The 16,105-nt window shown below is 37.0% G+C and overlaps 1 protein-coding gene across 6 annotated transcripts in view; it reads left to right on the top strand.

Annotated features, from left to right (window-relative positions):
• OPHN1 (oligophrenin 1) overlaps positions 1 to 16,105 on the top strand; it is a 517,756-nt gene that overhangs the window by 410,227 nt on the left and 91,424 nt on the right. For all 6 annotated transcript variants that reach the window (XM_048213332.2, XM_057312198.1, XM_048213330.2 and 3 more), the window contains one exon: positions 12,318 to 12,477. In XM_048213332.2, the coding sequence (XP_048069289.1) occupies positions 12,318 to 12,477 (160 nt within the window). The remainder of the gene's footprint in view (positions 1 to 12,317; positions 12,478 to 16,105) is intronic.

The following is a 16,105-nucleotide window of genomic DNA, read 5'->3' as shown; positions in this document are numbered from 1 at the left end:
CTATTTCATTGATTTCTGCTCTAATCTTTATTATTTCTCTTCTGCTGGATTTAGGCTTTATTTGCTGTTGTTTTTCCAGCTCCTTTAGGTGTAAGGTTAGATTGTGTATTTGAGACATTTCTTGTTTCTTGAGAAAGGCCTTTATTGCTATATACTTCCCTCTTAGGACTGCCTTTACTGCATCCCAAAGGTTCTGAACTGCTATGTTTTCATTTTCATTTCTTTCCATGCATGTTTGTAATTCTTCTGTAATTTCCTGGTTAACCCACTCATTCTTCAGTAGGATGCTCTTTAACCTCCGTGTATTTGTGTTGCTTCCAAATTTTCTCTTGTGATTCAGTTCAAGTTTCAAAGCATTGTGGTCTGAAAGTATGCATGGTATAATCTCAATCCTTTTGTACCAGTTGAGGCCTGATTTGTGACCCAGTATGTGATCTATCCTGGAGAATGTTCTATATGCACTCAAGAAGAATGTGTATTCTGTTGCTTTAGGGTGAAATGCTCTGAATATCTGTGAAGTCCATCTAGTCCAGTGCATCATTCAAACCCCTTGTTCCCTGTTGATCATCTGCTTAGATAATCTGTCCATTGTTGTGTGTGGCATGTTAAAATCCCCTACTAATATTGTATTATTATCAATGTGTTTCTTTAATTTTGTTATTAATTGGTTTATATAATTGGCTGCTCCCAAATTAGGGGCATAAATATTTATAGTTGCTAGGTCTTCTTGTTGGATAGACACTTTTATTGTTATAGTTTCCCTCTTCATCTCTTATTACAGTCTTTGGTTTAAAATCTATTTTGTCTGATATAAGGATTGCTACTCCAGCTTTCTTTGATGTTCTTTAGCATGATAAATGTTTCTCCACCCCTTCCTTTTTCAATCTGTAGATGTCTTTTTATCTAAAATCAGCCTCTTGTAGACAGCATATTGATGGGTATTGGCTTTTTATTCAATCTGCTACCCAATATCTTTTGATTGGAGTATTTAGTCCATTTACATCAGAGTAATTAAAGATATGAATTTAGTGCCATTGTATTATCTGTAAAGTCAATGTTTCTGTAGATTGTTTCTGTCCGTTTTTGGTCTTTGTTACTTTTGGGCTCTCTCTTTGCTCAAAGGATCTCTTTAATATTTCTTGCAGGGCTGGTTTAGTGTTCATGAATTCCTTTATTTTCCATTTGTCCTGAAAACTCTTTATCTCTCCTTCTATACTGAATGACAGACTTGCTGAATAAAGTATTCTTGGCTGCATATGTTTCCCATTTAGCACATTGAATATATCATTGCAGTCCTTTCTGGCCTGCCAGGTCTCTGTGCCTAGGTCTGCTGCCAGCCTTATGTTTCTATCCTTGTAGGTTAAGGACCTCTTGTCCTGACCTGCTTTCAGGATTTTCTCTTTGTGGAATTTGCAAGCTTCACTATTACATGTTGAGATGCTGACCTATTTTTACTACTTTTGTTGGGCTTTCTCTGTGCCTCCTGGACTTGAATACCTGTTTCCCTCCCCAAATTGGGGAAGTTCTCAGCTATATTTTTCTTTCAAACAAATCTTCTGCCCCCCCTTTATCTTCTGGGACCCCTATTATTCAGATATTATTTCACTTTATGGTGTCACTGATTTCCCGAAGCCTCCCTTCATGATCCAGTAGTTGTTTTTCTCTTTTTCTCAGCTTCCTTTTTTCCATCATTTTGTCTTTTATATCAATGACTCTCTGTTCTCCCTCATTTATTTTAGCTGTTAGAGCCTTCAGTTTTTACGGCATCTCAGTAATAGCATTTTTAATTTTGCCGTGATTAGATTTTAGTTCTTTAATTTCTATAGTAAGGGATTCTCTAGTGTCTTTATCCCTTTTTCAAGCCCAGCTTGTATCTTTATAATCACTGTTTTGAATTCTAGTTCCAACATCCTATTTATATCCATATTGATTAAATCCCTGGCAGTGAGTGTTTCCTCCTGTTCCTTCTTTTGGGGTGAGTTTCTCTCTTTCATCATTATGTCCAGAAAATAAAAGAAGAAAAAGAGAGCAAAGACAAAAATAATAACAACAAGACCAGAAAAAAGAAACAAAACAAACCAGAAGAAAACAAACACAAAATAAAAAAGAAAAGAAAAGAAAAAAATCAAACAAGAAGTAAAACAGAACAATAAACTAGATCATGGATGTATTTTGGTCTGTTTGTTAAAAGAAGCTAGATACCAAAATAGGAAGGAAAGAAAAAAGAAATATATATATATATATATATATATATATATATGTATATATGTATATGTATATATGTATATATATATGTATATATGCATATATATATGTACATATATATACACAAAAATAATAACATATATATATACATATATATACACAAAAATAAAATATATATATACATATATATGTATATATATATACACAAAAATAAAATAAAATGCAATGAATGCAAAGATTGAAAAAAAAAAAGAAATTTGCCGAAAATAAATGAACCTGAAAGACTAAAGAATAATAATAATATCAAAAACCCACTAATGCTATATACTGTTTTCCCTAGAGCTGAAAATTTACAGTTCTCTATGACCAGGAAACTTTGTGATAACCAGTTGTTCCTGCTGGTCTTCTGGGGGAGGGGCCGCTTGCATTGATTCTCAGGTGTCCTTGCCCTGGTGCAATTGCACCCCTTGTGCCATCAGGCCAGGTTCAGTGTAAGTGGCTCCAGATTGCACTCTGTGGTGCTGTTTTGCTCCCTGTAGGCTTTTAGCACTGATCTCTACTCCCGGGGCTGAAAGTTCAAATCCCCCGCTCTTCAGTGAGCCCTCACAGACAAACAGACAATCACTTTTGTCTCCCTGGTTTCTGTGTGTACTCTGTGTTCACCCAGACTATCATCGAGCATTTTTATCTCAGACATGCAACCCAGTTTCGAGTCTCTAGTCTTTACTGACTCCTTCAGCATGGACTCAAGCTGTTCCTCCCAGGGGATTGAGGGAGGTGTCACCGTGCTTCTGCCTTTGGATTGACCCCTGCCTGGAGAGTAGTCCAAGGACAGTTCAGCGGTTTGCAGTTTATGGCAATACAAGGCAGAAACCCCATGCCTAGATTCACTCTTTTCATCTGGCTTCCCCATTGTCATGCCTGGGAACTCTGCCACACTCGAGCACCCCCATTCTTTTTGTGACCCTGGGCATCCTGAGACCATGCTGTCCCACCTGGGATTCTGCCTCGCTTCCCTACCTGAGCACCTTTATGCCAGGGACATCCCCCACTGTAGCAGAATTCTAAAAGTTCCAGTTTTGTTCTCCGGTGCTTATGATACTTTGCAGTAGCCTCCTTAAACAAGTTCCCTCCTTTCCACCATGTCCTCTGATTTATTGCCCCAGGTTCACATCTCTGCATGTCCTACCTTCCAAAAAGTGGTTACTTTCCTTTTTTTTAAAAGATTTTATTTATTTATTTGACAGAGAGAGAGAGAGCGAGCGAGCACAAGCAGGGGAAGCAGGAGAGGGAGAAGCAGGTTTTCCGCCGAGCAGGGAGCCTGATGCAGGGCTCAATCCCAGGACCCTGGGATCATGACCTGAGCTGAAGGTAGCCGTTTAACTGACTGAGACATCCAGGCGCCCCTGTTGCTTTTCTATTTGTAGAATTGCAGCATTTCCTTTTTTACATCTCTGATTGATTTTGCAGGTGTTCATAATGATTTGATAACTCTCTAGCTGAATTCCAGGGACCAGACACACTTAGGGTCTCCTACTCCTCCATCATCTTAACTCACCCCCCAGGGGTTTGTCGATTTTATTAATTTTTCCAAAGAACCAGCTCCTGATTTAATTGATCTGTTATACTGTTCTTCTTGTTTCTATATCATTTATTTAGGCTCATTATTTATTATTTCCCCCTCTTCTGCTGGCTTTAGGCTACATTTGCTGTTCTTTTTCTAGATCATTTAGGTGTAAGGCTAGGTTGTGTATTTGAGATTTTTTATTTCTTCATGACGTAGACCTATATTGCTCTATACTTCTCTCTCAGGACCCCTTTTGCTGCATCCCAACTGTTTTGGACTGTCATGTTTTCACTATCATTCACTTCCATGTATTATTTTATTTCTTCTTTGATTTTTTGGTCAACCCATTCATTCTTTAGTAGGGTGTTTTTTAACCTGCATGCATTTGTGGTCTTTCCAAATATTTTCTTGTGGTTGACTTCAATATTCATAACATTGTGGTTGCAAAATATGCATGGTGTGATTTCAATCTTTTTGTATTTGTTGAGGCCTGATTTGTGACCTCATATGTGATCTGTTCTGGGGAATATCCCATGTGCACTTGAAAAGAATGTGTATTCTGCTGCATTAGTATGAAATGTTCTGAATATATCAGTTAACTCCATGTAGTCCAGTGTGTCATTCACAGCCATTGTTTCCTTGCTTATTTTCTGCTTAGATGATCTCTCCATTGATGTAATGAGGTGTTCAAGTCCCCTACTATTATTGCATTATTATCAATGAGTTCCTTTATGTTTCTTATTAATTGTTTTATATTTTGGGTGCTCCCAATTTGGGGCTATAAATAATTACAATTGTTAGATCTTCTTGTTGGATAGTCCCCTTTATTATGATATAGTGCCCTTTTCATCTCTTGTTACAGTGTTTGGTTTAAAATCCATTTTGTCTGATATAAGCATGGCTATTCCAGCTTTCTTTTGATATCCATTAGCATAACAGATGGTTCTCCATCCCTTCCCTTTCAATCTGTAGGTGCCCAGGTCTATAATGAGTCTTTTGGTAGGCAGCATGTACCATTCTGATACTGTGTGTCTTTTGATTGGAGAATTTAGTCCATTTACATTCAGAGTGATTATTGATAGATGTAAAATAGTACTATTTTATTACTTATTTTGTCGTTTCTGCAGATTTTCTCTATTCCTTTCTAGTCTCCTACCTTTGGTAGGAGAATGCTACAGGTCGCCTTTCCCATAACCTCACTACCAGAGATTATTACAATGGAAGCACGCCTCAGGCCTCATTCTGCCACTCATACATAACAACAACCTCTTCTGTAAACTAAGTGATGTCCCAGCTCTCTTCCTTTTCAGATACTTTGAATGCATTTGCATAAAAAGTTCACTGGAGGGAGATAAGATCATATTATAGCAACATAAATGGCAATAAAATACTGTGATCTAATGCCCAAATGCAAGACCACTTTGTAATCCTAGGCCTGGGCTACCATTCTAAAAGGTGTGGGATATTAGGCTTACTAGAGTCTTCTTATTTTCGTAATAACGCTTCTGTTACTTCTGAAGCAATAATGTGCATTGTAGAGATTAGAAAATATAGAAACATTTAAAAAGTAAAAGCTTTCTATTCCCAGTATCCAAAATCAGTACTATTAATAATTAGTGCATTTTCTTTCAGATCGTTTTGTGCGTATTTATACACACACACACACACACACACACACACATTTGCCTTTTTTTTTACCAAAATGAAATTATGGTGTTTTGCAACTTACTTTTTTCAGTTCAACAATTTCTACCTTTCCAGACAATATTAATATTTCCCCATTTGACCCAAAAATGCCCTTTATAGGTGGTATGTCCAAACTAGTAGTCAATATAGGGTCACACATACTATTTTTTATGTTTTTTCAGTTTTCAAAAATCTCACACTGTTTTTTTTTATGACTTTGGCTTATTGATGAGACTAGACCTACCAGTTGTCCTACAAAGTCTTACTAGTTTTGTCTACTTTCTTCAGTGTCATATTTTTCAGCTTGTTCCCCCATTTTCTTTATTTCTTGTAAAGTGGAGATTATATTTAAAGACTAGATGAGTTCAATTCAACTATTTCTTGGCTCGAACACATCATAGGCAATGTTGTATCCCTTATGCTATATCACATATAAAGATGTATATTTGTTGGTCTACCTTACTGATGTTATGATTAACCATTGCTCTATTCTTCTAACCTGTCTATGCAAGTTTAAGAGTATGTATACAGTATTTGTAGCCAATCCATTTATCTTGACACATCTAAGCAATGAGAAATCACTTTACCATCAATGATGCTTATTAATAAAGCAACTGGTGTTGATTGGAGATGCAGTTACCTGAAGCTTGTAGTAACTCCTCTGCCTTCTGATTAGAGTTTTTTAAATATTGATTAATCACTCTTAGAGTATATAAGTATGTATTTACAATTAGAATACTACAATTAACTATCCTAGAGTATACATGAAAACTAACAAGCATATATCCCATTTTATCAATTCCAAGGGACACATTTTTTTCAAGTTGTAACCTGAATTTTGAATGCATCTTAGAATCAATGGTTTCTGAAAAATTACTGTTGTAAGGCAGCAGAGCAGTTTTGATTTAATTATCATAACCTTTTTATTCATGAACTTGGTCATAGCCATTCATATTGTAGTCCTTTTGGTTAAATTTTGTTCATTGTTGGGTTTATTTTCTATTTAAAATGTCTTAAAATATTATATAATTTGAAAATAGAGTGATTTTTCTTTCTCAGTGATCCATAAAATGGTAGTGTGGTTGCAAATGATGACATTGATGAAATTCAGGAGATTACCCTGACTATGTTGAAGCTTTTAAATGTAAATTATAGATAATTAAAATATAAAATAAAATAAAATAAAATAAAATAAAATAAAATAAGATAAAATAAAATAAATTGGAGATAATAAAACACCAGTGGGGGAGACCAAACCTGTCTGTCCTGAGGGTACCATCCTCAGGAATGGGTACTTCTCACTTTGTGATAGACACTGACTCACTCTCTCCCTCTATTAGTATCTTATCCCTTAAAAAACTTCTTATTTGCAAGATTTCAAGTATATGCAGAAATAGAAGGAACATAGAACTCTCATGTGCTTATCACCCAGCTTCAGTAATTACCAACATGTGGCCGTTCTTGTTTCATCAACATCTCCAGCCATCCTCCCCCATATTATTTTGAAGTAAATCCAAGACATCATATTATTTCATCCATAAATATTTTAGTATGTATATTGAAAAAAAGAAAATTATTTGTACACATAACACAATTATCATGTCTAAACATAAGTTAGTAATAATTACTTATTATCAAATACTCTGTGTTTAAATTTCTAAAAGTCTCAAATATGTCATGTGTTTTTTCCTTGAATCAGGATGCAAATAATATCCACACATAGCATCTGTTAAAATGTTTTTTAAACTTCTTTTAACCTTTAGCAGAGGTCAACAAATGTTTTCCATAAAGGATTAGGTTATACATATTTTAGGCTTTGTGAGCTATATAGACTCTGTCCAACTATTCACTTCTACATTTGTAGTACAAAAGCAGCCATTGATATTATGTGAACAAATGGGCAGAGCTATGCTCCAATAAAACTTTATTTACTAAAACAGGTGGTAAGTTACATTTGTCCAAAGGGTCATAATTTAGTGAACCTGATCTATAGCAGTAGTTTTCAAGCTTTTGTGTATATCATAAGCACTTAGAGGGCTAATGAACACAGAGGCCTAGTCTGTATGCAATATAGGATAGGGCCTCTCTGGGATTTTTTTAAAAAGATTTATTTATTGATTTGAGAGATAGAGCACGCATGAGTGAGGCAAGAGTCAGAGGGAGAGAATCTTCAAGCAGACACCCTGCTGAGCATGGAGCCTGTTGTGGGGCTTGATCCCAGGACCCATGAGATCATGACCTGAGCTGAAACCAAGAGTCAGATGCTTAACCGACTGAGCCATTCCAGGCGCTCCAGTGCCTCTTTGTTTTTACCATGTTCCTAATCTATAGGTTTCTCCATCTTTTTTTTAAAATTTATTTGTTAATGAAAACAGATCATTTGTTTTTTAAAGTTTGCTATCGTTGGATCAAGAGGCTTGCTCTGATCCTAGTCTTTTTTTTTTTCCCTGATGCCAGTTTTGTGGGCTTTAAAATTTTTTTTTTTTTTTGAGATATTTGGTTTGGGGTTTGTTTTGTGTTGTGTTGTTTTGGTATTTTTGTAGTGATGGAAGTGGTGGTGTTCATTGTGGAGAAGACAAGCGCACTCTATGTTCTTCAACAGTAGACACATAATGTATGACTCCCCCCCTCCATTACTTTCAAGAGGACTTTCTTAGATTCATTAGATGGCAGAGCTGGAAGCGCCTTTAGATCGCCTAATAACCTTCTCATTTTACAGATGAGAGAATACATGCATGGGATAGAAAAAAATAAGCCAAAAGTCACATAAGTGGTGGAACCAGCTTTAATGAACTGCTTCAGTTTTTATTTTTATGTTTTCCATATTTATTGAGGTATAATTGACAAATAAAAATTATATATATTTAAGATATACAACTTGATGTTTGGTGTATTATACATTGTGAAATAATTGCCACAATACAGCTAATTAATATATCTATCACCTCACATAATTTCATTTTCTTTCTTCTTTTTGTGGTGATTACACATAAGATTTACCCCCTTAGCAAATTTCAAATGTACAATACAGTATTTTTAATTCTATTTGCATTGCTATACATTAGATGTCCAGAACTTAATCACATTATATAACTGAAACTTTGTACTTCTTAACCAACATCTTCCCACTTCCCCCTCCCTCTAGCTCCTGGCAATCACCATTCTACTCTCTGCCTCTAAGTCTGACTATTTTGGATTCCACATATAAACAAGATTGTTCAGTATTTGTCTTTTTATGTCCAGTTTATTTCACTTAACATGTTTTCTAGGTTCATGCATGTTGTAGCAAATGGCAGAATTTCCTTCTTTTTTAAGGCTGATTAACATTCCATTGTGTGTATATATTTCTCTATTTGTCCATTGTTGAACACTTAGTTTGCTTCCATATATTGGTTATTGTGAATAATGCTGCAATGGGAGTGCACATATCTTTTTGAGATAGTGATTTCATTTCCTTTGGACTGTCTATGTAAAATGAACAAACCTTTCAGAATCTCTAATAAAAGTAAAGAGAGTTTTATTTGAGCCCAAGTTAGGACAGCTGCCCAGGAAACATGGTCTTTACAAGGAAGAAAGTACTCCAGAAAATGAACCCTTTTTACAGGGTTATATACTTTTTAACATCAAAATATTATAGATTAGCATATAGGCAGGAATGACAAGTTTTATTACAGGAATCCAGGTGATGTGGGGCCTCTGAGCAAAAAAGGTCGAGAAAGAATTCTTGACACGTTTTCAGTGCATAAAGGTGTTTTTATTAAAGCACGGAGCAGGACCCATGAGCAAAATTGCTGCATTGTGACTGTGTGGAGCAATTGACCATATACTTTCAAGTTGGGGGACAGAGATAAGGGAAGTCACTAAAGGGATTTCCGTATGTTAAAGAAAACGTTTAGGATCCTGGAGGTCTGGATATTGTCAAGCTAAGGTTGCTTTTAGTCTCTAACAAAACATCAACATTAAGGCAGTCTTGAGTTCCTTGAGGAATGTCACACTCTGCATGTCTCAGGTATTTCTCAATGGGCTGCAAGTTGTGAGGAAATTTAATTTTATCTACATTTCTCTTGCCTTTCTTCTCATCCTAAGGAGTAGGAACATTGATATCTCAAGGACATGATGGTTTTCCTTTAGGCTACTCATTCATAAAGCAGGTGTACAATGTATGCATGTTGAGCCATAAATCAGGCTTTTGATTTAAACGTTTGTGTACTGTCATGCTAACTAAAAAAGAAATCTAAAACGGCAGGCCTTGAGAGAATTTTTCTCTCATCAGGATATACATCCAGAAGTGGGATTGCTGGATCATAAGGTAGTTCTATTTTGTAGACATTTTAGTTTATGACCTCTGATCTAAACCATCTAATCAAAATTATTTTTCTAAACTGGAGGCTTTTTACAACCTCCCTCTGATACCCACTTTTTTTTTTGTTTTAAATTTTCATGTTCCAGAAGTTGTACCCATTGTTGCTAGTCCATGTGAACTAGAGAATCTAAGATTTGTTTGCTGACAAGTCATATCACAAACTCCTACCTAATTCACTATTCACAATGCTCTTATTTTTGGTTTTATTTCTCTTATTAACCCATAATTTGGGGTGTGACTTATACCTCTTAATAATAATGTATAATAAAAAGAGAGATGTCAAATGCAAAGAAATCTCTCCCCGAAAAGAGGTTACCTTCCAAATCTCATAAGGCCAAGAAGAAAAAGAATGTCCTAAATGGGATACCAGGAACCTCCCTTAGAAAAATAGAAGGTGGCTTTAGCTTAAAGGGAGCCCCACAAGGATTTTGATTTCTTAACAGGAATTAGATAAGCAAGCAGTGGGATGCAATAGGATGACTGTAAGACTTGTGGCCCAACAAATACAGGTTTGAGTCCTTGTATTGTCATGTATTCACAAACTGTGTGACCTTGATTAAGTGCTTTACTTTCTGTGAACCTAGCCTTCAGAGATAAAACACTCTGCCTTTTTTGGAGTTGGGAGTATTAAGTGAGCTCTGGCATCTTCACCAGAAGTCCATTCCTTTCAAAGTTCACAAAAGGAGATAAGCATTCACACATGTTGGAGGCTGTTGTCTCACCAGTGTCCTTGCCTTGCTACTAGAGGTTTAGCCACTTGGTGGTGGTATAGAGTTGCTTTTCCATTTTAACATCTCAAAAAAACCTGTCACTAAATAATAAGGGTTAATTGTGGAAATATTTAAACTGTTAAAAGGGACCCATCACCAGCCCAGCAATAATAAATGCTTGTGAATGGTTGCTGTTAATTATCATGTGAATGGTTTCCAGCCTTTGTCACTGGCTTAACAGACTTCATCAAGATTGTCTCAGGATTCTGTCTCTCTCAATTACCCACTTAGTAAAAAGAGCCTGCCTGTTGATAGGGTCAGTTTCTCAGGGGGACTTAACCTGGGCAGGTTTTGAAAATTAGTGTTTAAGGTGGGTTGTCTCACTGCCTCACTTCCCCACCCCCACAGCCAAACTAACCAAACAGCTGCCCGTCTTTTATTTGCTGCCTCCAGTACTATTTGAAACAGCAGTAGTTCCATTAAAAATAATTAATTGGTACCTGTTTTGTATGAGTCACTCACGTTTGAAAGTTGTTTACCACCTAGTAAGGGAGGCAGATAAGAAACAGAGAATTGTAACATATTTGCTCGCCATGGTGTCAATCAAGAAGAGGACAGTGGGCTGTGATAACCCTGAAGGAGATGTCACCTAAAGTGAACCTTAAAGGATAAATACACCTTCTTTAGATCCAGAAGGAAGGAGACATTCTAAGCAGGAGTGGCATGAAACAACATGGTATAGTCAGAAAACCTAATCTAAGCAGTGTAGTGTATCAAGAGTGTCAGAGGTCAACAGTCCCTAGATGGAGACTTCTGGAGAGGTAATAATAATAGCAGATATTTCTAATGCAGTATTTCCAGGATACCATGCTAAAGCAATTTAACTCTACATAACAGCCCTCTGAGGTGGATACTATTTTTGAATGTGGAAGAACTGAAGCCCAGAGAGGTTAGGTCACTAACACTGTTGCACAGTTGAGTGGTAGTGTTAGGATTCAAACCCACATCAGCTTCAGAGTCCAAGCTGTACACTGGCATTAGAAACAGTTTATAAGCTGCAACTTGGAAGAGAATTGGCCCTATCTTGTAAGTGCTACAAAGCTCCTAAAGAGAATTTTAGCAAGGAGAGTGATTAGGGATCATAATATTGGTGACTACTCTGATGAGACTGACTGATCGTGATTTCAAGGAAATCCCTTTCCTTCCTTGGACCTCTGTTTGTTTTGTTTTGTTTTGTTTTTGTTTGTGTGTGTGTGTGTGTGTGTGTGTGTGTGTGTGTGATTTCATCTGTAAAATGAGGACAGTGATGTAAAGGGCTAATTTTAAGGATCCCTTCCAGCTCTTTGAGTTTTTTACTTTTAAATGAGGGGTGGGGAGGGGCTAGATTCCTGACTGGTGTCAGACGGTGAGACTGGTAGGTTCTTCTCTATGTGCTTTGTTCTTTTTTATATGTGCTTTATACGTGGTGTACTTGTTGCCTGGAATGTTGTCTTGCTTCTTTGCTGTCTTTGTAAATACTTTCTTACTATAGCTGCCTACCCCCCTTCTCTTAACTCCTGCAGTGCTACTAAGTTAGCTATGTCTCACTTCAGCCCCTAATCATATACTCTTTTATTCTTTGCTACTTGTTTCCTTTGTAGTCTTTTCTTCTCATATATATTTTCGATTCTCCTTTTTTTCCCTACTTTTTAGTTTCTCTTACCCCCTATATCACCTAACAAAGTCCTGGTTACAAGGGGGTCTTGGAGAAAATCTTGTTAATCATTTTTTTTTTCTCTTTTGGCAGTGTATGTGAGCACAGCAAAGAGAATCTTATGACCCCCTCCAACATGGGTGTGATCTTTGGGCCCACTCTGATGAGAGCTCAGGAAGACACTGTCGCTGCCATGATGAACATCAAATTCCAGAACATTGTGGTGGAAATCCTAATTGAGCACTTTGTCAAGGTATGTATTCCCTGTTCTCACCATCACTTCTCCAAGCATGTGACACTTTCCCCTAGCCACCTTTTAGAGTTGTGTCTCCCTCCCTTGCTCAAGTTGATAATGGAAGGAAATTCCATTATAACACAATGGCATTTAATAGCATTTCTGACACTGTGAAATTCATTCATTTAGCAAATATTGCTCAATTCTATGACTATTTTATTATCAGACACAAGGCAACATGGTATAGAAGAAGAAAGAAGAAAATATCATTGTTCATGACTTTACAGAGTTAGTATAATATGAAGATAGCCATATATACAAATGAAAATGATATAAAAGTGGTGCGTGTACAATGGAACTATAAAGACAGCAGTACTTATACTTATTTAAACCTCATCTCATTTCAAAAATAATTTAAGGTTGTATATTTTATATGGCATATAAAATACAAGGTACTGTGCATTTTAATTAGGTCAAATGAAAAAGGAAAAATAAGGGTAGAGACAGAAAATGAACCCAGGAATGAGGCTAGACAAGAAATAATTAATTCAATACAAACTTTTCTGCAGGGGGAGGAAGCTAATGACACAGTCCAGATGGTATCTACAGTTCAAATCCAAGCTCTGCCACTTACCAACTATATTTGGTGGGATATAGGTTAGGCTTCTAAGACTCCACATACAAACACAGTGGCTCCAATAAAAGAGACATTTATTACTTGATTGAGGAATAGTCCAGTGAGGCGTTTCAGTGCTGTTATGGTGACTTGACAGGGGCAAGAACCCAGTTTCTTTCTTTCTTGTTGTTCTGCCATCTCTAAGGTGCTGCTTCATCTGCATGACCAAATACCTTCTATATCATATCAATTGAGAAGAAGGAAAGAAAGGCAAGTGAAGGATACGACCTTTAAGGCCATGACCTGGAAGTCACATATATCACTTTTATTTACATACCTTTTCAGAATTTAATCCCGTGGTCACATCTGGCAGATGAATTAGGGAAGCACAGTTTTTATTTGGGGCCTTCACGTGCCCAGATAAGTCTTTAGTTCTTTTGCTAAAAGAAAAATGAGAGAATGCATATTGGATTACAACTGGCATTCTCTGCTATATTACCTGTGTTACATCAAACAACTTCTCTGATAGTCATTTTTTTTTAGCTGGAATGTGAAGAGATAATAAACCTGTCCTATGTGACAGTCACATGTCCAAGGCCACTTAGCAAGTAACAGAGCTGGGGTTTAAATCCAAGTAGCCTGGCTCAGAGTTGAAGTACTTAATCCCTATGAAGTGCTGCCTCAGCAATCATTTTTGAATGGTGATATTATTGGACATAGCAGGCACTTTGGGATTATCAAGCATGGGTACTTGCAGAGGAGTACAACTTATGTCAGTACTGAAGGTGGAAATAAAGGAAAATAGGGAAAGGAAATTTCAAGGACATGACCCAGCATGAATAAAGGCCCAAAGACCTAAAACTCCAAGTAGTTTGGTACTGTTGGAACATGAAATAAAAATAGCAGTGGCCAGAGATGTGATTGGAGGCAGACAGGGGCCAGGTCCTAAAAGGACTGAACTCTGTCTAGTTAAAGAGTTTGGAATGTTTGGCATTGTTCCTACGGTCTTGGAAAAGCATTGTTTAAAAGTAGAGTAGTGTGATGGATAGACTTACATTCAGGAGGCATTATCTTGTCTGTGGTGTGAAGGACAGATCACAGAGAGAGTGGTTAGTACCATTGTCAGAGCAATAAATAACTGGTAGGAAGAGGAACAGGGAGGGAAAAGCATAGGACTTAGTGATCGGAAGTGGAAAATGTGGGAGAGGAAGATGTCTGAATTCTGGATTTCTGACTTGGCTGACTGGATGGATGCGGCTGTCCTTCATAAATATAAGAAATACAGAATGGGAAAGTTTGGGGGAAGATGGAAAAAAACTCAATTTGCCACAGATTAGACTTCAGATTCCTGCAGGATATCCAGAAAGCAGTGTCTAGGAAGTAGTTGGAGTAAAGTAAGGAGTAGCAAACTTTTCTCAAAGAAAATATTTATGGTAAATATTTTAGGCTGTGCAGGTCATAGAAATCTTTCACAACTATTCAGCTCCACCTTTGTATTGGGAAAGCAGCCATAGACAACATGTACACAAATGAATATTCCAGTAAAACTCTATTTACAAAACAGGGTGCAGGCCTAGGGGCTGTAATTTCTTGACTCTTGGTCTAAAGCCTGATGAGGTTGTGGGATATCGGCGAGGTTCAGTGGGGTGGAGTCTGGAGCCAACGACCAAGAAAGAATTCTTGAGACATCTTGGTGCAAAATGGTGGTTTATTGAAGCACAGGGGATAGAACCCGTGGGCAGAAAGAGCTGCACCGGGGTCATGAGGAGTGGCCCATTATATATCCTCAAGTTGGGAAGGGGTTAGGGATAGCGTAAGTCTCTAAGGAATTTTGGAAGCAAGGTTTCCAGGACCTTGAGGGGGCTAGCTATTGTTGGGAAAAGGTCATTTATTACCGTCTAATAAAGCCTTAGTCATGAGACCCTTCAGATGTACATCGGTGGACCATATGCTTGGGGGATGATTGCAAACACGTATCTTGGTGGGGGGGGTTAGAGATAAAGGAAGTTTCCAAAGGAATTTTTATATGTTAAAGTAGACCTACAGGATCCTGGTGAGGGGGAAGGGGTCAGGCTAGGATTGCCTTTTGCCCTTAGCAAAGTATTAACATGGAGGCAGTTGAGTCCCTAGAGGAATGTCACTCTGCCTGTTTCCAGGACTTATCAATGGGCTGTAGGTGGTAAGGAAATTTCATAATTTTTCTTCTGCCTTTGTTTTCCACATCAAAGCCCAAATTTCATTTATTGATTAATTAATTGATTGATATTCATTCAACCAATAAGTATTGAGTACCCACTATTTGCCAGGTACTATTTTAGGCCCTAGAGATACAGTGCTCATGGAATTTACATTCTAAAGGAAGTAGAAAAACAATATTCAAAATAAGTAAAGTACATAGTATGTTAGATAGTAGTGAGCATTAAGAAGAAAAATAAAGCAGAGAAGGGGAATAGGAAGGGTTGGAAAGCAGTTTTGCAATTTTAAAATACTGTAAGGCCTCACTAAAAGGACAAATTTTGAGCAAAGATCCATAGGAAATTAAGGGGTGATTGCATTCAGATATCTGAGGGAAAAGCATTCTAGGCTGAGAAAATGGTAAGTACAATATCCCTGAAGCAGAAGTGTGCCTATCATGTTCAGAGTAGAAAAAGGAGGTCAGGTTAGCTAAAAAGAATTAAACAAACAAACAGAAATATAAGAAGATGGATTCAGAAAGAAAATAGAGAGGGAGCTGAGTAGATTCTATAGGTCATTAAAATCCATTGGAAGGACTTTGACTTTGCTGTATCTGAGTAAGATAAAAGTGAGGTTTTTAAGAGAAATAACACCATTTGATTTATGTTTAACGAGACTATTCTGGAAGCTGTGTGGAAATAAGGGTAGAAGGAAGGAGACTAATTAGGAAGCTGTTTTAATAATGCAATCAAAAAATGGTTTTACCTTGGATGAGGGTAGTAATAGTGGAGATGGTAAGAAGTGGTCACATTCTAAATGTATTTTGAAGTCAGAGCCAATAGGATTTGTTAACAA

Source organism: Ursus arctos, chromosome X (genome assembly GCF_023065955.2).
Source record: "Ursus arctos isolate Adak ecotype North America chromosome X, UrsArc2.0, whole genome shotgun sequence".
NCBI classification, from domain to species: Eukaryota; Metazoa; Chordata; class Mammalia; order Carnivora; family Ursidae; genus Ursus; species Ursus arctos.
Note: the sequence above shows the minus strand (reverse complement) of the source record. Positions and strands in the feature narration are given on the sequence as shown.